We start from the raw sequence: 23,199 nt of genomic DNA, 5'->3' as shown, positions 1-23,199 counted from the left end.
GCGGACGAAATACGTTCCGTCCTTTACGGACGTAACATGCTCGTGTGAACCCAGCCTAAGGCCCCCTGCACAGAGCCGTAGCTGTGTTTACGGTCCGTGATTACGGCACGGATGGGCCGCGTAGTATCATCCACTGGCCATCCGCAACCACGGACCGTGCGCACAAAAGATGTGCATTGATTTCTATGAGCCCGGACCGCATATATGGACTGTATAATATACATGTCCTATTTGTTTTTTTGCGGTCCGTGCTCCGGGCAATGCACGGACCCTGGAAAACACGGTCGTGTGCATTGTCCCATAGGAAATCATGCATTCTATACTATCCGCAATTGTGGATAGTATATGGCCGCCAGTCGTGTGCATGAGGCCTAACTCTTCTGACTTGTAAAGTTTTTGCATCGTAGGTTTACTAGAAGTAATTTCTGATAAAGCAGAAATGTAGACGCAGAGGGTGTTCATGTTCACTCTACCCCAAGGATTCCATGATAACATGTTAGAGAGTCTTGTAAGGAAACAACAATGATTAAACACGGTCTCTCATACTGGAAAACAGGAGTAGCCAAAGGCTGTAATCTTTCTGTATGACTGAATGGGGAGTCGGTACAAATTCCTGGGAGGTCGAGGTCAACACAGTAATGGATAAGGTCCACAGCAGTATTTTTACAATCCAAGTCCCAGGTCAATTTTCCAGTTTGTATTAAAGCCAAATGTCTCCAGTGAGTCCTGAAAACCTCATTGTGATTCTGTCGGTGCCATGCTTAGGAATGGGTAGTGACACAGAATGAGCATGACACTGTCATAAGAAATAAAATTGCTCATGAGTTCTTGTTAAATACATCGTAAGGATTTTTATTGGGACCATGTTGTGATTTTAGTCTTTTATGTCCCTATGAGTAGCGTTCTGAGTATTTACAGCTATAACGTTGCTTAGGACTCATACGCACAGGCGTGTTACAGACCTGTGTTTATATGGAGCCCTTACCCTTCTATGGGCCCATGTCATGTATCTGTATGAACCCGTGCCAAAATAAATTGTGGCATGCCCAATCACATGCTGTATTTTGGAGGTTTCCTCTACTAGAAATGCCTATGGGTCTGTTGTACGGAAACCCAAAAATGGCTGCGGCGGCAAGGGTTTAATCATCATGTCCCACTTATATTACTGCTGTCTTCTTATGAGGCAGAGGGGCCTTTGTGTCCCCAGGGGGTACACTCCATGTATCTAGGTGGTACTCGCACTGCCCTTAGGGGCAGCCCAGTTTATGATCATAGGCTTGGGAGTGATTCAAATTTATTTAAGTAGGGGGGTATTTCATTTTGAAGTGTTGAGAAACACTGCCCTATGGTACCTGTGCCTGGGTGAAACTCATGAAGTCCTTTGGTGACCAAAAATGTGGTGCTTCACAACTTCAGATCTAGGAGGGTTGGCGTTGAGCAGTAGGCCATTGCTGGCACAGCAAATTAAATTGTCTTTATTTACCGGTTTCCGTCACTGCCTCGCCCATGTGTACTTCTTATTTGAAAAGGGAACGCGAAGCACTGGGACATTTGCTATGGGGCTCCTTGATTTCTATTTACACCACTAGTGGGACTTCATATTGAAACCTTTCTTGACCTGGGTTGGTCTGTCACCTGGTCTCGGAGAGTTATCTTGTTCTTCTCCTTTGTGTGGAAGAAGGAAAGCAATAACCCCAGCTGCCAGGCGCTGTCTAGAGTAGGTATAATTTTTTCACCCATCTGGAGTATTCCCCGGGATTATGATCATAGTCTTGGGAGTACTTGTAATTTATTTAAGTAGGGAGTATTTTGTTTTAAAATGTTGAGCAATACTGCCCTACGGTACCTGAGTTTGGGTACAACTTATGAGGTCCTTGGGTAACCAGAATTTTGGTGCTTCACAGCTTCAGATCTAGTAGGGTTGGTGTTGAGCAGTAGGCAGATTGGATTGTCTTCATCTACCAGTTTCGGTTGCTGCCTCGCCCAAGTTTACTTCTTATTTATAAAGGGGAAGCACTGCAACATTTGCTAAGGGGCTCCTTGATTTCCATTTACACCACTGGTGAGACTCCATATTAAAACTTCTCTTGACCTGGGTAGATCTTTCACCTGGTCTCGGAAAACTATCTTGCTCTTCACTTTTGTGAAAGCAACAACTCCTGTGGGTTCTGCCAGGTGGTGTCTAGAGTAGTTATTATTTTTTTCACCCATCTGGAGCATTACCTGGGATGGACCCACACTGATATTAAGAGGCTGTAACACTGTTAGGGATCTGCCAGGTACTACGTCTAGGTATACTCCTGGGATTAATCAGTCCACACCTGAGGCCAGACCTGTTCGACTGACACCATCTCCCACCAACCAGGGTGGCAGGCTCAGGAGTGGGAGAGCCTATCGCGGCCTGGTCTGTCGGAGTTAGCTCCGCCCCCTGTCCTTTATTACCTGCCCTGTTCTCTCCCTCAGTGCTTGTAATTCTTCTGGATTCCTGGCCTCACTGCTGCTTGCTCCAGCCTTCTTCTGCCGTGCTTCTGCCTTGCTGCAGTTCCGCTTGACCTGCTTTGCTTTGCCCCTGGCTTGCTTCTGTCTTCGTGCCCGCTTGGGTGTACTCACTTCGTCCTGGTCCTGACTGTTCGTTCGCCGCTCCGTTTCCTTGTGGCGTTCCGTGGCTACTGCCCCTTCCCTTGCGTGTTCCCTGTTTGTTTTCCCGTGCACTTAGACAGCGTAGGGACCGCCGCCCAGTTGTACCCCGTCGCCTAGGGCGGGTCGTTGCAAGTAGGCAGGGACAGGGCGGTGGGTAGATTAGGGCTCACTTTCCCATCTCCTCCTTCCTGCCATTACATAATTACAAGCCCTTACCTAGTCTACCATTTCTCCTACGCTGACGCTATCATGGACCCCCTTGAGACCCTGACCCAGCAGATGCAGGGCCTCTCCCTACAGGTCCAGGCCCTGGCCCAAAGGGTCAACCAGGGTGACGCTGCTTTAGTAGCACCCCTCACCTCTAGAACCCGACCTCAAGTTACCTGACCGGTTCTCAGGGGACCGTAAGACGTTTCTCTCCTTCCGGGAGAGTTGCAGACTGTATTTCCGCCTAAAGCCCCACTCCTCAGGTTCCGAGAACCAGCGGGTGGGTATCATCATATCCCGACTCCAGGAAGGGCCCCAAGAGTGGGCCTTCTCCTTGGCTCCTGACGCCCCTGAACTTTCCTCTGTTGATCGTTTTTTCTCTGCCCTCGGACTCATTTACGACGAGACTGACAGGACTGCTTTAGCCGAGAGTCAGCTGGTGACCTTACGTCAGGGTAGGAGACCGGTTGAGGAATACTGTTCTGATTTTAGGAAGTGGTGCGTAGCTTCTCGGTGGAACGATCCGGCCCTAAGGTGCCAGTTTAGGTTAGGATTATCTGACGCCCTGAAGGATCTGCTGGTTAGCTACCCCTCGTCTGACTCCCTTGACCAGGTTATGGCCCTAGCAGTACGACTTGACCGACGTCTCAGGGAACGTCAGCTAGAACGCTTCAATGTGCTCCCCCCTGACTTTTCTGCGATCCCCCCCGAGGTCCCGTCTCCTCGCCCCTCCACGGAGGACTCGGAGGTACCTATGCAACTCGGGGCCTCCATATCCCCTCGACAACGTAGGGAGTTTCGCAGAATGAATGGTCTCTGCTTCTACTGTGGGGACGACAAGCATCTACTGAACACCTGTCCCAGGCACAAGAATAAGAAGCCGGAAAACTTCCGCGCCTAAGTGATCATCGGGGAGGTCACTTGGGCGCACAGGTATTTCCCGCTAATGTGAAACGCAATAAAATTTTGCTTCCCTTTCAGGTCTCGTTTGCTGGCCGGTCTGCCACGGGCAGTGCTTTCGTGGATTCTGGCTCATCTGCTAATATCATGTCTGTGGAATTTGCTATGTCTCTAAAGATGCCTTGTATTGATTTACCTTATCCTATCCCTGTAGTAGGAATCGACTCAACTCCCCTTGCTAATGGTTATTTTACTCAGCATACTCCTGTTTTTGAACTCCTGGTTGGCTCCATGCATTTGGAGCAGTGCTCTGTACTGGTGATGCAGGGATTATCGTCTGATCTGGTATTAGGTCTTCCCTGGTTGCAGTTGCATAATCCCACGTTTGATTGGAATACTGGGGATCTCACCAAATGGGGTAGTGAATGTCTTATGTCATGTCTTTCTGTTAACTCTATTTCTCCCCGGGAGGAGGTAAACACGCTTCCTGAGTTTGTTCAGGACTTCGCCGATGTGTTTTCTAAGGAGGCCTCCGAGGTGTTGCCCCCCCCCCATAGAGATTACGATTGCGCTATCGATTTGGTGCCTGGTGCCAAGCTTCCTAAGGGTAGGATATTTAATCTTTCATGTCCTGAACGTGAAGCTATGAGGGTGTATATCCAAGAATGCCTGGCCAAGGGTTTCATTCGCCCCTCGACTTCTCCTGTAGGTGCTGGCTTCTTCTTCGTGGGGAAGAAGGATGGTGGTCTTAGGCCGTGCATTGATTATCGTAACCTGAATAAGGTCACCGTAAGGAACCAGTACCCACTTCCTTTGATTCCGGATCTTTTTAATCAGGTTCAGGGAGCCCAATGGTTTTCTAAGTTCGATCTACGGGGGGCATATAACCTTATCCGCATCAAAGAGGGGAATGAGTGGAAAACTGCGTTCAACACACCCGAGGGTCATTTCGAATACCTGGTCATGCCCTTTGGGTTGTGTAATGCCCCTGCTGTCTTCCAGAATTTTATTAATGAAATCCTGAGAGAGTACCTGGGTAATTTTCTTGTTGTGTACCTTGATGACATACTGGTGTTTTCCAAGGACTGGTCCTCCCACGTGGAGCATGTCAGGAAGGTGCTCCAGGTCCTTCGGGAGAATAATCTGTTTGCTAAGACTGAAAAATGTGTCTTTGGGGTACAGGAGATACCATTTTTAGGGCAAATCCTCACTCCTCATGAATTCCGCATGGACCCTGCCAAGGTTCAGGCTGTGGCGGAATGGGTCCAACCTGCCTCCCTTAAGGCGTTACAGTGTTTTTTAGGGTTCGCCAACTATTACAGGAGATTTATTGCCAACTTCTCGGTCGTCGCTAAGCCTCTTACGGACCTTACCCGCAAGGGTGCTGATGTCCTCCATTGGCCCCCTGAGGCCGTCCAGGCCTTTGAGACCCTCAAGAAGTGCTTTATCTCGGCCCCCGTGCTGATTCAGCCCAACCAAGAGGAGCCATTTATTGTGGAGGTTGACGCATCCGAGGTGGGAGTGGGGGCCGTCTTGTCCCAGGGTACCAGCTCCCTCACCCATCTCCGCCCCTGTGCTTACTTCTCTAGGAAGTTTTCGCCCACGGAGAGTAACTATGATATTGGCAACCGCGAACTTCTAGCCATTAAATGGGCTTTTGAGGAGTGGCGGCACTTCCTGGAGGGGGCCAGACACCAGGTAACAGTCCTTACGGATCACAAGAATCTGGTTTTCCTAGAATCGGCCCGGAGGCTTAATCCTAGACAAGCTCGGTGGGCACTATTCTTTACCAGATTTAATTTCTTGGTTACCTATAGGGCTGGGTCCAAGAATATTAAGGCTGATGCTCTGTCACGTAGTTTCATGGCCAATCCTCCTTCCGAGAAGGATCCTGCTTGTATTTTACCCCCTGGTATAATCGTCTCTGCCACGGATTCTGATTTAGTTTCTGATATCGCGGCTGATGAGGGTGCAGCTCCCGGGAACGTCCCTGGGGACAAACTGTTTGTTCCCCTGCAATACCGGCTGAGGGTACTCAGGGAAAACCATGACTCCGCTCTATCTGGTCATCCTGGCATCTTGGGCACCAAACACCTCATTACCAGAAACTATTGGTGGCCTGGGTTGCCTAAAGACGTTAGGGCTTACGTCGCCGCTTGTGAGGTTTGCGCTAGGTCCAAAACCCCTAGGTCCCGACCTGCGGGCCTACTACGTTCCTTGCCCATTCCCCAGAGACCTTGGACCCATATCTCCATGGATTTTATCACCGATTTGCCTCCATCTCAGGGCAAGTCGGTGGTGTGGGTGGTAGTCGACCGCTTCAGCAAGATGTGCCACTTTGTGCCCCTTAAGAAGCTACCTAACGCCAAGACGTTAGCTTCTTTGTTTGTGAAACACATCCTGCGTCTCCATGGGGCCCCAGTCAATATCGTTTCTGACAGAGGGGTACAATTTGTTTCCTTATTTTGGAGAGCTTTTTGTAAAAAGTTGTAGATTGATCTGTCCTTCTCCTCCGCCTTCCATCCCGAAACTAATGGCCAAACGGAAAGGACTAACCAATCCCTGGAACAATATTTAAGGTGTTTCATCTCTGACTGTCAATTCGATTGGGTCTCATTCCTTCCCCTTGCTGAATTTTCCCTGAATAACCGGGTCAGTAACTCGTCAGGGGTCTCCCCGTTTTTCTGTAATTTCGGGTTTAACCCAAGATTCTCCTCCGTCTCCCCTGGTTGTTCCAATAATCCTGAGGTAGAGGATGTTCATCGGGAACTGTGCACTGTCTGGGCCCAGGTTCAGAAGAACCTAGAGGCGTCCCAGAGCACACAAAAGATTCAGGCGGATAGTAGACGTTCTGCTAACCCCCGGTTTGTCGTCGGGGATTTGGTCTGGTTGTCGTCCAGGAACTTGCGCCTTAAGGTCCCGTCCAGGAAGTTTGCTCCCCGATTTATTGGACCTTATAAGATCATTGAAGTCCTCAACCCTGTATCCTTCCGTCTGGAGCTCCCCCCATCCTTTCGCATACATAACGTCTTCCATGCCTCCCTCCTTAAACGCTGCTCCCCGTCCTGGTCCCCCTCGAGGATACCTCCTGTTCCCGTTCTCATCCCTGAGGGGGTGGAATTCGAGGTGGCCAAGATTATGGACAGTAGGATGGTCCAGGGCTCCCTCCAGTACCTGGTCCATTGGAGAGGATACGGGCCGGAGGAGAGGACTTGGGTACCTGCCCGTGATGTTCACGCTGGGGTATTGATCAGGAGGTTCCACCTTCTCTTCCCCACTAAACCGGGTCCTCTTAGTAAGGGTCCGGTGGCCCCTCATAAAAGGGGGAGTACTGTTAGGGATCTGCCAGGTACTACGTCTAGGTATACTCCTGGGATTAATCAATCCACACCTGTTCGACTGACACCATCTCCCACCAACCAGGATGGCAGGCTCAGGAGTGGGAGAGCCTATCGCGGCCTGGTCTGTCGGAGTTAGCTCCGCCCCCTGTCCTTTATTACCTGCCCTGTTCTCTCCCTCAGTGCTTGTAATTCTTCTGGATTCCTGGCCTCACTGCTGCTTGCTCCAGCCTGCTTCTGCCGTGCTTCTGCCTTGCTGCAGTTCCGCTTGACCTGCTTTGCTTTGCCCCTGGCTTGCTTCTGTCTCCGTGCCCGCTTGGGTAAACTCACTTCGTCCTGGTCCTGACTGTTCGTTCGCCGCTCCGTTTCCTCGTGGCGTTCTGTGGCTACTGCCCCTTCCCTTGCGTGTTCCCTGTTTGTTTTCCCGTGCACTTAGACAGCGTAGGGACCGCCGCCCAGTTGTACCCCGTCGCCTAGGGCGGGTCGTTGCAAGTAGGCAGGGACAGGGCGGTGGGTAGATTAGGGCTCACTTTCCCATCTCCTCCTTCCTGCCATTACAAACACGTCACATACATATAACAATGAAGAACACATTTTGGAATTGCCCTTTAATTATACACAGACTTTTGCTATTTTACAGTCCTTTCTATGGAAACATATCTGACATTAGTGAAGTAATTACGGAGTCATTCATCTTACATTTCTGCACTCGCAGTCCTCTCACTATGTAGTTTAGATTTCATTTTGTAGGCAGATATGAAAAATATTCACTCCAGCCTCCTGCTAATAATAAATTAAAGTCTTCAGAGGCGCATTGCCCTTATCAAGGCCAAATAATGATGTTCTTTATTTCCACATTATTTAATGGCCGGCTAGGAGGAAGGTGAACCTAAGCTTAGTTTATGCCCTTCATATCTTTTTCTTGTTGATTATTTGGCTTAATTAAAAAAATGTACGATTGTGTTTCCATTTATGCTGCTCATTTAAGATAATAGGAAAAAGTGAATTGAAAATTTGTTTTTCATGCGGACAAGGACATAATGAAATGAATGATCATGGCTTAGGTATGAGCTGGAGTAACCAAGATTTGATTAAACTATAAATATTGGAGACAGAATCTTTCAATAAGATTAAAATGGACCTAATGTACCAACCAAAGACACAGTGGAACTTGGCAATACGTGGTCTTAACCAATGCATGACATTGGCATACTAGAAGCAAAAATTCTACATATAGTTGTCCAGGAGACTCCTCAATGACATACCATAGAAGTAGACCATGGGTTCTGTAAAATGGGACCTGGTGTTCAGATCTACTCTCTAAGAGGACACAGTCCAGTTTTACTATGAGGCCCTTCCACCTCAGAATAAAACTCCAGAGCCTCTTATGAGGGAATTGATATTTTGGGGGGTTTATTTTTCAGTGGATGTCAGGTATAGAAAACCCATTTCAAATACCCTATAAGTACATTTTAAGATAATAGAGGAAGGAGGTCGCTTGTTCGGGAATTCCACCAATTATTTAGCGGAGAGCAGCTAAAAAAAAGCATCTGCTTTGGAGGACCCAGCACCTCCTTGTATTATATAGACAACCTCTTGATTTCAATGGGCATCATGTAATTCTTAAAGGGGTTCAAAGGGTATTTTACATTGATGTCATATACTTAGGATAGGTCATCAATATCAGTTCAGTGGGAGTCCGACTCCTGGCATCAGCTGATCAATGGGTCCGCATCGTTTGTCGCAACGGCCTTTCACAGTTTACAGTCACAACGCCATACACATCTGTTGCAGCTGTGCCTGGGATGGCAGTTTTGGTCCCATGGCACAGCTGGGACTGAGCTGTAATCCAAGGCACAGCTGCTATGGATGTGTAGAGCACTGTGCCTGGTAAATACTAAAGGGGCTCGTCAATTAACTCTGCAGCCCTTCAGGTGGGTGTGTTGGGAGTCGGACCCTCACCGATCTGGCATTGATGACCTATCTTAAAGATAGGCTATCAATAAAAAATTCCCAGAAAAAAACGTTAAATTCCCCTCTGGTGGCGCTACAGCAAAATTGAAAAGTTGCTCCTGGGCACCTCCACAGATTACAGACGATCTTAGAGGGTATAAGCAGTGTGAAAAGTTGCAATCTTTTTTTTAAGAGACAATGCTGACATAGAAAAACAACCCCTGTCCATATGCACTATTAGGGTATATGGACATCATAGAGGGGATGCCCTGCACTATGGGCTAGAACTGAGAGCTGCCCTGTAAGTGCGGCACCAGAACTGTCAGACCCTTTGCACCCTTGCATTACATGAGTGGCCATTCATTTAAACATCCGGCATGTAATGCTACATTTCTCCTGCGGTGACCACTATTTACCCCGCTGATAACAGCTGATCGCCAGAGGTAAGAGAACTCTGACCAGCTTCATTTTGAAAATGGGTTGTCTTCATGAGACTATCACTTTAAATAAAGTTCACTTTTCTATATTGCTATTTTAATGCTGCTTTTATATTTCTACTTATCTTTAATGGTAAAAGATATTTTTTCCAGGGCTAATTTATCAGACTTTACTTTTCATGATTAGGCTTTTAGCTTCGGCTTAGGTTCCCATTCTGAAAAATTATTTTCCATTCTAGTTAATGTATGTGCCCAGTCTACTGAAAACAAGTCATACATCTCTTACAATTTAACAAGACAAGAACAAAAACAATGTATAATAGAGAGAAAAAACCCCGAAGCATTGTTTATGAATGAAGTTCTCAATTATTACAAGTTTACGCTGTAACAGACCAATAGGAAATGCTCATAGGAATTCAATTTAAAAAAAAAAATGGTTGTGGCCTTTTTTATTTCAATATTTATCCGGTAATACTAAACATAAAAATAATTTCCTATTCATTTCTGATCTTGTCAGCTACTTTACCATTTTTTGGAAAGGAGGGTAATATCTATTATGGCTTTTTCCATAAATAGAATGCTTCAATAACTGAAATCATGTCAGAATATCGCTATTAGGATTAAAGGGGTAGTCCAGGATTAGAAATACGGGTCTTTGTTTTTTTTTAATATGAAAAGCATCACCATTCTTGTCCATAGTCTTCAAATTAATGGAACTGAACTGCAATACCACATATAGCCCAGTGTGGCGCTGTTTCTGAAATAAAAAAAGCAGACAGTTGATTTCAATCCAGGAAAACCCCTTTATATCCTGCCCTGCTTCCAAGACCCTCAAGATCCATTTGTTGGAATACGTTTTTAAGATATTTTTTAATAGATGCTCTATCGATGCAAAATTTTAGGAAAATTTGACAGTTGCAGTAAGACTATGACTGCCATGTGACCAACAGTTAATGTGTAGTCCAAGCTCCAAAGAAAGACATTATAGTTCCTTAAAAGAGAACCTGTCAGACATATTCAAATAAGGACATCAGGGCGATCCCGTATTGAACATGGGTATATCCATTAAAAGCCCAAAGTGCCTAACAGGGGAGGCTCTAATTAAAGAACTTCCTGGTTCTGTATAGTCAAAGGGTGTAGCACATGATCCTTCTCATCCAGTCAGCAGCTCTGAAAAGGATCATGTGATGTAGTCATAGACTCCTGTTTTTGATGAGTCCTGGAGTCTGTCACGTGATTCTTTCCACAGCTGCTGACTGGCTGAGAGGGATCATGTGACTCAACACAACCAGTAATTTCTTTCTTTTCAGACCCTCTGTTGCACCAACATCGCAAATTCACCCCGTAAGGACACAGCTAATTTTGGCCTTCAGGACGCAGCATATTTTTCTATTTTTGCCGCACCAGATTTTTCATTGGAGTAGCTTTGTGAGGTCTTATTTAGAATTGTATAATTAAAAAAAAATAATAATTCAATACATAAAAAATTGCATTTCATTCATATTATTTTTCTTTACCGGAGTATCCAAAAAATGTAATCCTGTCTCAAGTGTATCCTTACAGGGATTCACACGGGACAGCCTCTGTGCCCACGCTAGAAATTAACTACCGGCTCCCGTCACCGTACATTTATGGCACCAAGCGAGAAGGGGGTTAATGAGGTCTGTCATAGTAATGGGCTCTGTTCAAAGCACATGTTGAATAGGAGAAGAATACAAGTGATGTGAGATCTGAGTAATAAGCACTTTGATGGGTTTGTGAAACGACAAGTGCGTTCTACTTGAAAATAAAAATGGATGAATCGTTTTCTCACATTGATTGCCTCTCTACATTTGAAGCAATTCATTATAAAAAAAAATACAAAAAAAATTTAAAATACGTTTTACTAAAGTAATTATATTATATATAAGCAAATGCATTAAATTGCTCTATCACCATGAATGTGAATATCATAGCCAACAAGGATGTGTAAAACTTCACATCAAGTTCCTATTGTTTAATAATTCATTTGGCAATGGTCCTAATGCTATTCACAATGAGCTAATCAATTATTCAGTAATCTACCAGGAAGGTCTGGGCAATTAAACCCCTTCAGATCGGGCTGGAGCGTCAGCCGCAATGTATTATGGTTCTACTGGGCACCGGAGGGATTAATGGTAATTATTGTGCTCTGCAGCAAAGCATAACTGAGAATGGATAAGGGTCATTATCATTGGGTTATGAACCAGAAAATCCGGATTCACATAACATGTATGTGACCTTCACAAATTCAATCATTGCCTCTTGCTCCCTTTGGGATTCAGGTATTATGAGACTGTTTGTATGTTAGTCTCAATACACAGATCCATTTCAAGGGCTCCGTATAATTTTATTTAATTGTTTGACGCATTCGCATGAAAAATTCTGAACTTTTATGTTGCATCATGGAAGTCCTGAAACCAACTCCACCAGGTTTCAGTTATACATTGGTGCACATAAATCTCCCAGACATTCAATTTCTATGGTCTCAAAAGTCAGAGCCATAATTCTTTTTGGCACTACAGTCAACGGTCGCTAAGCCTACGGCTTAATTTAATGACCTTATTATAAATCCATGTGGTAGGGATCCGTATTACAACGCCCTTAGAATATGGTGCATCGTTGTGTCTATAATTTTAAATGGAGGCACGCTGAAGATTCTTTTCATGGGTTCCGTAGAAATCTGGGAGACAAATCTCAATCACATGCCTAGGTAGTCTCTCCTAGAAACATTGCTTCTCATTGTGTCTCATTTAGGCACCATACAATGTCACATCAAGTCCCTACATGTCTGTAATACCAAGATAGTCCTTGTGACAGTCTTCAGGCCTAATGCATATGGCTTTGCAGTGTGCGTATGAACTAACGTGGTTGTCCACCTGGGCTAGGAGAATTCATTACCTTATTTCCTCATGGTGCAGATTGGTCGGTAGGAAATGGATGGAATTACTATACAAGGGACATCACATATTGAATCTCTAGATCACTTAGATATTGAGAAGATAATAAGCAAATATACCGCTTCTACTTGCTGCTGATCTAAATGTCATCTTACGGATGACCTAACTGTGGCTAGCTAATAGGACATGTGATTTGTCATTGGGATGTTTGCTACATCTGTTCATTTTGTTAGGCCTAGTGCAAAGTTGTAGGGGCAATGCAGGATACAGGGAGTCCTAAGAAACCAGAGATCGAATCCCTCTGTCATGCCCCACTTTCTCAGTATTATTTTTGCGCGAGGTGTCCTTTAACATGTAATTCGGAAATAACAAGTATGTTTTTATGTATTGCTTAATTTATAAGTATAAAGTATGTCGTATCACTGATCACTCTCATCCTCCCTTATTACATCCTCTTACTGCTGTCTTCAGGACTTCTTCTGTGCTGCACCCATCCTGTGGAACTCACTGCCATCAACCCTTATACTTGCTCATAACAGTCCCAGTTTTAAGTATGCCTTGATACTGTAACTCATTTTTTCAAGGAGGGCTATGTCACATTGTCCACGGCCCATACACAACCTGACCTGGCCACAGATATTTCCACACCTCCTTGTTTGTCAACTAGCTCCCCAGAATGCATCACTCTGTACTTTATATTCCTGTTGGTTCAGATACTGCCTGGGTGATGGGTTCATGGTGCTTCTATATTTCCCTTGTTAACAAAAGTGGCAGGTCCTCCCTCCTTTAGAGTGTAAGCTCTTATGGGCAGGGTCCTCTCTCCTGTATAGTGTAGGCTCTTATGGGCAGGGACCGATCTCCTGTAGAGTGTAAGCTCTTATGGGCAGGAACCTCTCTCCTTTAGAGTGTAAGCTCTTATGGGCAGGGTCCTCTCTCCTGTATAGTGTAAGCTCTTGTGGGCAGGGACAGATCTCCTGTAAAGTGTAAGCTCTTATGAGCAGGGATCTCTCTCCTATAGATTGTAAGCTCTTATGGGCAGGGACCCTTTTTCGGTAGAGTGTAAGCTCTAATGGGCAGGCACCTGCCTCCTGTCGAGTGTAAGCTCTTATGGGAAGGGACCTCTTTCCTGTTGATTGTTACCTCTTATGGGCAGGGATCTCTCTCCGGTAGAATGTAAGCACTTATGTGCAGGGACCTTTCTTCTGTAGAGTGTAAGTTCTTATGAGCAGGGACTTCTCTCCTGCAGAGTGTAAGCTCTTATGGGCAGAGCCCTCTCTCATGTAGAGTGTCAGCTCTTATGGGCAGGGACCTCTCTCCTGTAGAGTGTAAGCCCTTATGGGCAGGGACCTCTCCCCTATAGAGTATAAGTTCTAATGAGCAGGGACCTCTCTCCCGTAGAGTATAAGCTCTTATTGGCAGGGACCTCTCTCATGTAGAGTGTAAGCTCTTATGGGCAGGGACCTCTCTCCTGTAGAGTGTAATCTCTTATGGGCAGGGACCTCTCTCCTGTAGAGTCTAAGCTCTTATGGCCAGGGACCACACGCCTGTAGAATGTAAGCTCTTATGGGAAGTGTCCTCTCTCCTGTAGAGTGTAATTTTTTATGAACAGGGACCTCTATCCTGTAGATTGTAAGCTCTTATGAGCAGTGAATCTCTCCTGTAGAGTGTAAGCTCTTATGAGAAGGGACATCTCTCCAATAGATTGTAAGCTCTTGAGGGAAGGGTCCTCTGTCCTGTAGAGTGTATTTTTTTTTATTAACGGTCCTCTCTCCTGTACATTGTAAGCTCTAATAAGCAGGGACCTCTCTCCTGTCTAGTATAATCTCTTATGGGCAGGGACCTCTCTGCTGTAAAGTGTAAGCTCTTATGGTCAGGAACCTCTCTCCTGTAGAGTGTAAGCTCTTGTGGGCAGGGACCTCTCTGCTGTAGAGTGTAAGCTTTTATGAGCACGTAACTCCTGTAGAGTGTACGCTCTTATGAGCAGGGACCTTTACCCTATAGAGTATAAGCTCTTATTGGCAGGGGACTTTCACCTGTAAAGTGTAAGCTCTTATGGTCAGGGACCTCTCTTCAATAGAGTATAAGCTCTTTGGGCAAGGACCTCTCTCCTGTAGATTGTAAGCTCTTATGGGCAAGGATCTTTCTCCTTTTGTTTTACTTATCATCTTACTTGGTTGCTGCTTACCTAATTGCCTAATTGTAATATGCTGCAGAATATATTGGAGCTTCTATAAAGAAAGATTATGATTATTATTATTATTATTATTATTATTTCTAAAAAAAAAGGGTGGTGTCGTTTTTCATTTTCCTAGGATGGCACAAACTGTAACTTTAACTCCATCCTTTCTGGCCATTTTGTATCCACTGCTACATTATTGCATATATAAGTATGTATATGTGTCTGAAAGAACAATACATAGAAACTGAATGTCTTCACCTATGAACTTGTGTGCTCCAGATTCTCATCGTTTAATCTGCAGATTAATGACCTTTGCAGAATCTGCTTGTTTAATTCCAACTGCATTGTAAAACCAGCATTAAGATGTGCATTTTTAAGATTATCTTCATCTTAGCAATAACAACCTTATAATTCCGTATCAGTTGACCTCATCTTCCCTCAATAGTTTCTGTTTTTATAGGGAATATTTGCTGCTAATCCATCCTGCTAAGAAGTCTGGAATAATGATGCGTATATGTAAATTGCATAAAAAGGAGTAATATATTTTACCATAAAATACTATTTCCTTTTCCTCTGGGTGGAAATTAATGTTGTAGTACTCAGTGTCAAGTAGCTGCTATAAAGGTTGATAAAAAAAAGGATTATCTTGAACATTATAATTATTATTCCTCATTTAAGTTTTGAAATTAAACATAGATAAAGAAATATGACATTTCGCAGTACTTTCCTGACTCATCCTATAACCACTCTCTTTTCATATTTAATTTATTTTTGTTTGTTTGTTTCAGAACCAAGCTCCCATTATGTAATTTCCCTAAAAGCTTTTAATAACGCTGGAGAAGGGGTCCCTCTATATGAAAGTGCCACAACTCGATCTCAAACTGGTAGGTAGAAAAAAAAAAAAGCTTTTCCTTTGATTTGTTATCTTTCCGTTTTTGTTCCTATGTTTATTTTTTCCAGAAGCTTATACAGAAATTTCATAAAATAAACAGATAAGTGAAGAGAAATTAACACAGCTTAATGCAGTATAATTCTTGTTCATTAATGTACTGCTCTTATCACAGTCAAGAAAGTACAGGAAAATGGAATAACAGCATATTTAATAGACCTACTGTATGTAGTAACACAAAGCAACAAGCTTTTAAATCAGATTCCAAGAAATGTTTTCTGTGGTTATACAATATATTTTAATATTTACAAAGCACAGAAAATGTCTTTACATTTATGGAATTTTTATCTGAATTGCATAAAGTTAATTAATTAAGATATATAAATTTTTCCCCATTTTGAATAAAATTTGATTATTTATAAATTCTTTTAATTGTATTGAACAAAAAAAAAAATATCTTGCGTGATGGTGAAAATGTTGTATTATCTAATTATAGCTTTTGTTTAATTTTTTTTGCAATTTCTATAAGTTTCCTTAGGCCTAATAAAAGGCATATTCTATTTTATAATGTATTTTTCTTCAGAGCTTTAATAGAATAGATGTTATTATACAAAAAACATTTCTGTATTACAGTAATTCACTTGCCATCCCATAATTTACTCGGCAAAGTATAAAAAAAATATCACAATTTTTATGATATTGGTATAGAGAAAATTAAGTTAAAGTCTAAAAATGGTTGTTGGACAATTTTTCTATTCATGTATTATTATTATTAGTTTTTTTTTCTCATATATATATATATATATATATATATATATATATATATATATAATTTATTTTCTTAACAAATCTGCGTAATCTAGGGTGACGTAGTTAAATGTGTGTACTCCTTGGGCCTTTATTTGATGGAATATTCTTACGCCGTTCCTCTCTAGCATAAGGTGTATGTCAATGAGAGCATAAAAGTCCTAAGACATACAAGTAGCCTAAAAGGAACCCCCGTATAATATTCCAATCAAATACAATTTTTTTTATTAAGTATTCCCAAAAGAAATAGGCAAGGAAGTTGACTTTATTTCACTTGTCCACTGTCCTTTCATCTGGGTTGAATGAATTCGCAATTTATTTTTTATTGTAAAATTGTATAATATATATATATATATATATATATATATATATATATATATATATATATATATATATATATATATATATATATATACATATACATATATAACTTATTTTCTGAAAACTTTTTCTAAGAAATATTATAAAGTGAAAATCAACACAGATACATTTGCTCAATCTGTGTGATAAACAAGACAAGACCGGCTAAATAAAATTAGATCTTTTATTTGGGTCACAACAATTTTGACATATTAGCTTGTTATATATGTTTTCCTACTTTTTTATATTATTATTTTAACTGGTTTTTTTTACATTTATACATTGAATAGATAGTCACAAGGCCTATAAGTTAATGTCTGGCTTTCTAAGTGGAACACTTGCCACTCCAGTTTAGTTATAATTATCATTAAAGTTTAAGATTGGTTCACCTTATCGTTACTTAAACTTGTGCTATAGTTAGTTATATATTAGTTTTATAGTAGTCAAGAAAAAGAATGTTGTTGTTTTTTTTATTTTCTGTAGATGTAGTTCCTCTTTGTCTTTCTAAATACAATGAAAAAGGTCTTGTCTCAAAGCCAACACCTGTCCATATAACTCCAGTAGGGCTAATAGACATGCCCGCTTGGATCCCCCCTCTATGAGCCAAAGTGTAAAGTGGCTAAGAAAAGGGGAATCTCGCTTTGTTGGAATTGGTGGCCATAATTCCTACAGGGTAGATACTGTATATATCAAATGGCAATGTTCCCCGGCAAAATCAGCTGTTTGCCGGGGGGTGTGAGAAGCCGGTGATTTGTTGATTCCATTGTGGCTGTGAGTGGCAATAAAACCCACGGTATTACCATGACTCCCGCGCAGCATCAATGTGGGGAAAAACTGCATGACTTTTTTAAGAATTTCAACATGGTCGGAATTCTCAAGTTCTCTGCAACTTTTTCCTTATAGGGAAACCTTTAAGTCACACGCTGGTCGCAGTAATGCTGTTGTTTTATGGCGAATTGTAGACCACCCTGTCACTCAAACCATTTTCCAAATCTAATGTTGATGCTGATAACAATGAGGATAATAATGATATTATTATTATGATTATTAAAAATAATCATAATAATAATACTAATAATAATAATCCATAAATAAAATAATAGTAAAATAATAATTAAAAAAACAACAATAATATATAAAATAATAATACAGAAAATAATAAATCACATTATTATTATTCAACATTTGAAAGCAAAAATATTTTTGAAGAAAGAAGAAATATAGTTTGGGTATATAACAAGTTTATTTCCATACCACTTTAATGTTTATTAAAATATAATTGAACTTTCAAGGTGTCTACAATTAATTGACTGCGTGCATTTTCATTATTATATAATTGATTACTACCCCTATGGAAACATGTAAAGAAGTAATCTGTTACAGCGAAGAAGTCAAGGACATGTCTTAAGTCAATACAAAAGTGTGATTTTCTGCTGCCAACATTCCCCAGGGAGTCACATTAAGTATTAGGGGATTGATGTTTTCCCTTCTCATACAGCATGTATTAATATAATGTGTGGGGTTTGAGAAAATGTCAATATTCAGCAAATATGTATTTCTATTTTTAACATCCCCCTATTTTTTTCCAATTGCTCTTATTTATTTTTTTACATTTTATCTTAAGCTTACATCTTCCAACATATTAATTGTGTAGAATTATTTTTAATTTTTTTATTAATGACAGAATACAATTATTAAAAGTGCAAAAACTGTATAATTTAATATATTTTAACTGCACACAAAACATATAAATGATAATTAATTGCCATTTATTTTTCTCTATTTCTCTCACACCATTCTCACCCTTACCATTATTTTGTATTTTACCCATTGTATTTTCCTTTGCTGTGTAAATATATTTTAATTATAATTATTTTATTATTTTCATTTTTTTAATTATTTATTATTTAATATATGATTTACTGCATGATTACCAGACCCTTTGGATCCCTCAGAAATTGAGTTTTATCCTTTTATTGATGATTTTCCTACCTCAGTCCCAGAAATGTCCACCCCCATGCTCCCACCAGTAGGTGTTCAGGCAGTTTCTTTAACGCATGATGCTGTGAGAGTCAGCTGGGCAGACAACTCTGTCCAAAAGAACCAAAAGACAACAGAAGTTCGTTTCTATACAATACGATGGAGAACAAGCTACTCATCCAGCTCCAAATACAAGGTAAATTGTGTTAAGAAGAATTTCTAAATAATGGTATCATTAAAGGGGTTGTCGGGTTCATTTTGAATCACTCTATTAGGGCATTGTGAGTTAATAGATGGTGATCCATCATTTGTGGCCCCCATCTATTGGCCAGGGTAGAGATTGGTTTCAAAGAACAAGTACATGTAATGGTGCCCAATGAAGATGATGCAGACGACAGCTGTTCGCTGAGGGCTCCAGTGCCAGGACAACCTGTGATCAGCTTAGTATCAGGGAACTCTTTATAAAAAAGACTATTTCTAAAGTAGACAGCCCCTTTAAAGACAACCTGGAACCTAAATATCGTAAGAACTGCGATGTTGTAATTTATGTTTTTTTGTTTTTTTTATACAAGTCTGCTGATACAACATCTTTAAGCCATACGGTTACTGGCCTGAAACCAAATACCATGTATGAGTTTTCAGTGATGGTCACAAAAGGCAGAAGGTCGAGTACGTGGAGTATGACGGCTCATGCTACTACTTACGAAACAGGTAATGGGGGAATAATAAGGCTAAAATCAATTAAATAAAATCTATTTTCTAGACCTTTTCTCTGTCTGTGCTGGTCTCCAAACTAAGTATGACCAATCTCAAATGCTAGACTATTTTCATATAACATGTGTTGGGGCTCATACTCACTAATCTTCACATGAGGATAACTTATGGAAAAATACATTTATAATAGATTTATCAAGACTTTATGGCCAGTGCTAGACAATAACCCTGTATGCACCGCATGATAATACCATCCATCGCAGAATTTCAGTTGTACTTTTTGTGCAACCCAATGTAACCATGGCATTCGGCTGTACCAAAGTTGAGGTTAACTGAAGAAGCTGTAGAATACTTGTCAATCAAGGTGAAAAAGCCTAGAATCATATTCCAGTTGCATCACCCATTTCAAAATATATGTGTATAATTAAATTATAGGTAGAATGGCGCGCATGTGTCCTGGGTGCTTTAGTTTAGGCCATCAATATTTGATCGGTGGAGATCCAACCTCAGAGGGGCTTCATTGTTAACATAGGCACAATGGCTTGCCTAGTAGTGCAGCCTGTTAAATTCAAGAGACTGCTCCGCGCCCCCTATATTGATCGGTGGGGCTCCCGGCGGTCAGATCACCGCCGACCAACCATTGATGACCCATCCAGAGGATAGGCTATTAATATTATTGTCCCTGGGAACCCCATTAATCCATGAATGACATGACTCTCTGACTTCCTCTTCAGAAAGAGCTTCTTCAGCTGCTAAATTGAGAAATATAAGGAATAATATACTCAAATAGATAGATAGATAGATAGATAGATAGATAGATAGATAGATATGAGATAGATAGATAGATAGATATGAGATAGATAGATAGATAGATAGATAGATAGATAGATAGATAGATATGAGATAGATAGATATGAGATAGATAGATATGAGATAGATAGATAGATAGATATGAGATAGATAGATAGATAGATATGAGATAGATAGATAGATAGATAGATAGATAGATAGATAGATAGATAGATAGATATGAGATAGATAGATAGATAGATATGAGATAGATAGATAGATAGATATGAGATAGATAGATAGATATGAGATAGATAGATAGATATGAGATAGATAGATAGATAGATAGATAGATATGAGATAGATAGATAGATATGAGATAGATAGATAGATATGAGATAGATAGATAGATATGAGATAGATAGATAGATATGAGATAGATAGATAGATAGATAGATAGATAGATAGATAGATAGATAGATAGATTAGATAGATATGAGAGAGATAGATAGATAGATAGATAGATATGAGATAGATAGATAGATAGATAGATATGAGATAGATAGATAGATAGATAGATAGATAGATAGATAGATAGATAGATAGATATGAGATAGATAGATATGAGATAGATAGATATGAGATAGATAGATAGATAGATAGATAGATAGATAGATAGATATGAGATAGATATGAGATAGATAGATAGATAGATAGATAGATATGAGATAGATAGATAGATAGATAGATATGAGATAGATAGATAGATAGGAGATAGATAGATATTAGATAGATAGATAGATAGATAGATAGATAGATAGATAGATAGATAGATAGATAGATAGATGTTTTCTTTACTGGGTAGACAGTATCACTTCTTTTTATGGCAGAGTTTCATTCCTAATATATTAAAACCAAACTCTGGGGCAAGAACGTGTCAGGATGTCATAATTAGATGTGTGAACCTCCTGATCATTACGTCTCCTGCCTCTGCTCGGATAATGCTTCCTATCAGCACCTTGAATGTCGTACTGTTAATTTACACCTCGATCTTAGCCAAGTGTTTCTCTTTTTTTTTTTTACACAATTTAAGCTCCAACATCTGCCCCGAAGGATTTAACAGTCATCACAAGGGAAAGGAAGCCTCGAGCTGTTACAGTCAGCTGGCAGCCTCCATTTGAAGCCAACGGCAAGATTACTGGTAATTTGCTTGTTCTGCACTTTTTTTTTGGTAACCACATGTTTCACTGTTTAACTTTCTCTTCTTGTTAGCAATTTTTGATTGCATTGTTTAGACCGATAAAGAACTTGATGATTGCATGTCGGAACTTGTTATTTTTTTAACAGAAATCTAGGATATGTTGAGGACTATAATTTACCTCGTGTCCTAAGTCAATAAATGTCTTAAGATTTATGCATAGTAAGGTCCTTATCTACATCGTATCTGCCTATATAAACAAAACAGTGCCACTCTTGTCCATGGTTGCATCTGGTATTGCAACTCAGTCTTCGCTGCAATACCAGACACAACCCATTAACAAAAGTGGAGCTGTTTAAAAAAAATAAAAATATTTCTAATCTTGGACAGACCCTTTAATCTAATGTTCAGGGCTCATTTTGCACGTAGCCATAATAGGGTTTCCATAGAGGTGCATAGGGCCTCTACTGAAAATCCTCTGATTTACAGAGGTATGAATTAAACAGAAAAAACTTTGTAGCATGCACCATCGGCGGTGCCATCGGATGCTGTATTTATGTAGATATAAGAAAAAATATCTCCGTACATACGGCACCTGTACGGCAGCACACAGAGACCGTGTGACTCAGTACTAGGTAATAAATGAGATAAAAAAACGGCATATTGTTGTCACACTGTGCTACAAGAACGCTTTAATCAAACACCACATAATCTCATAATACATAAACATATGTCTGGGGAAAATTGCAGAGCATTGGCTATTATCAAGCGTTAACAAATATGTTTTTTGCTAGAGTGAGAATCTTGGAAAAGTGTAACAATGGATCGCCTTGTGGGCACCGGGAGATATTTATCCAACAATACAAACAGCTGTTTAATTGTGTTTTCAATAGAGTTTTCAGTAGAATTTATTATAAGGCAGTGAAATACTCATTTCATGTTCGGAGAAGACAATCTGGAATAGATGGTTCTGTTGTGGAAGTTTTGCTGGTAGTTGATCCGGTCTTACAACCAACTATATATCCTCCATAATGTTTATGGGGGTTCCTTATGCTGCTACTGTGCTCCTACTGTGCTTTCAGCTTAAGTAACCCCTGCAGACACTCGGCATCGTGGACCCGGTGATCCGAGTATCTGGCCACAGACTTGTTGTACCTATTAGTATATCCCAAAAAGTTGATCACAAACTCACCTGTCTCTGCACCTTTCCTATTATCCATTGATAATATTTAATTGCATCTCTTCTCCCCCATCTCCACTGTGGTCTCCCCTGGAAACCCTTGAGGGCTATCCTACATCTAGGCACGCACCTACCTATATTGTTTATGGAGAACCCATAGGATTATATATTGTGGCCCCAGCTTTAAACACAGCATCATTTGTGATATTAGGGGAAAGAACTGTTGGGACCAACCAAGCATCCTAGAAAGATGTGAACACCCTCCCAATGGTGAAGAACTGGTGAAGATATGATCTACCTATAGTATCTAATATTTGGGGAACTACCATTAATTTTTTTTTACCCTTGGGTAAATTCTGGAATACCCCTCTGTCCCATCTTGTAGTGTTGTGCTCCCCAACCTTTGGCTCTCTAGCTGCTGGAAGTGGTAGTTTCTAAAAAGCTAGAGAGCCACAGGTTGGAGACCACTGCCATAGAGCAGCAGAACATTTTCGATCTAGGAACAAAGGCCCAACATTCAAGGGATACAACTCCTGCTCCCCAAAACCCTTCTAAACAAAACACAATTGAGATATATCAGTGAGGAAGACTGTAATAATCTCCAAAAGTTCTACTAATAACATTCATAGGAGGCTAAGGATATGTGAGAAAATAGTGATGTCATCGGGCAGACATGTTTATGGAGACTATGTCAGCAATCTCATTGAAGA

The 23,199-nt window shown here is 41.1% G+C and overlaps 1 protein-coding gene across 3 annotated transcripts in view; it reads left to right on the top strand.

Moving 5' to 3' along the window:
• DCC (DCC netrin 1 receptor) overlaps nt 1-23,199 on the top strand; it is a 735,384-nt gene that overhangs the window by 637,227 nt on the left and 74,958 nt on the right. For all 3 annotated transcript variants that reach the window (XM_075841459.1, XM_075841451.1, XM_075841442.1), the window contains exons 16-19: nt 15,361-15,456; nt 18,566-18,804; nt 19,181-19,319; nt 21,205-21,312. In XM_075841459.1, the coding sequence (XP_075697574.1) occupies nt 15,361-15,456; nt 18,566-18,804; nt 19,181-19,319; nt 21,205-21,312 (582 nt within the window). The remainder of the gene's footprint in view (nt 1-15,360; nt 15,457-18,565; nt 18,805-19,180; nt 19,320-21,204; nt 21,313-23,199) is intronic.

Source organism: Rhinoderma darwinii, chromosome 1, assembly GCF_050947455.1.
Source record: "Rhinoderma darwinii isolate aRhiDar2 chromosome 1, aRhiDar2.hap1, whole genome shotgun sequence".
NCBI lineage: Eukaryota > Metazoa > Chordata > Amphibia > Anura > Rhinodermatidae > Rhinoderma > Rhinoderma darwinii.
This window is presented reverse-complemented; position numbering and strand designations above follow the sequence as displayed.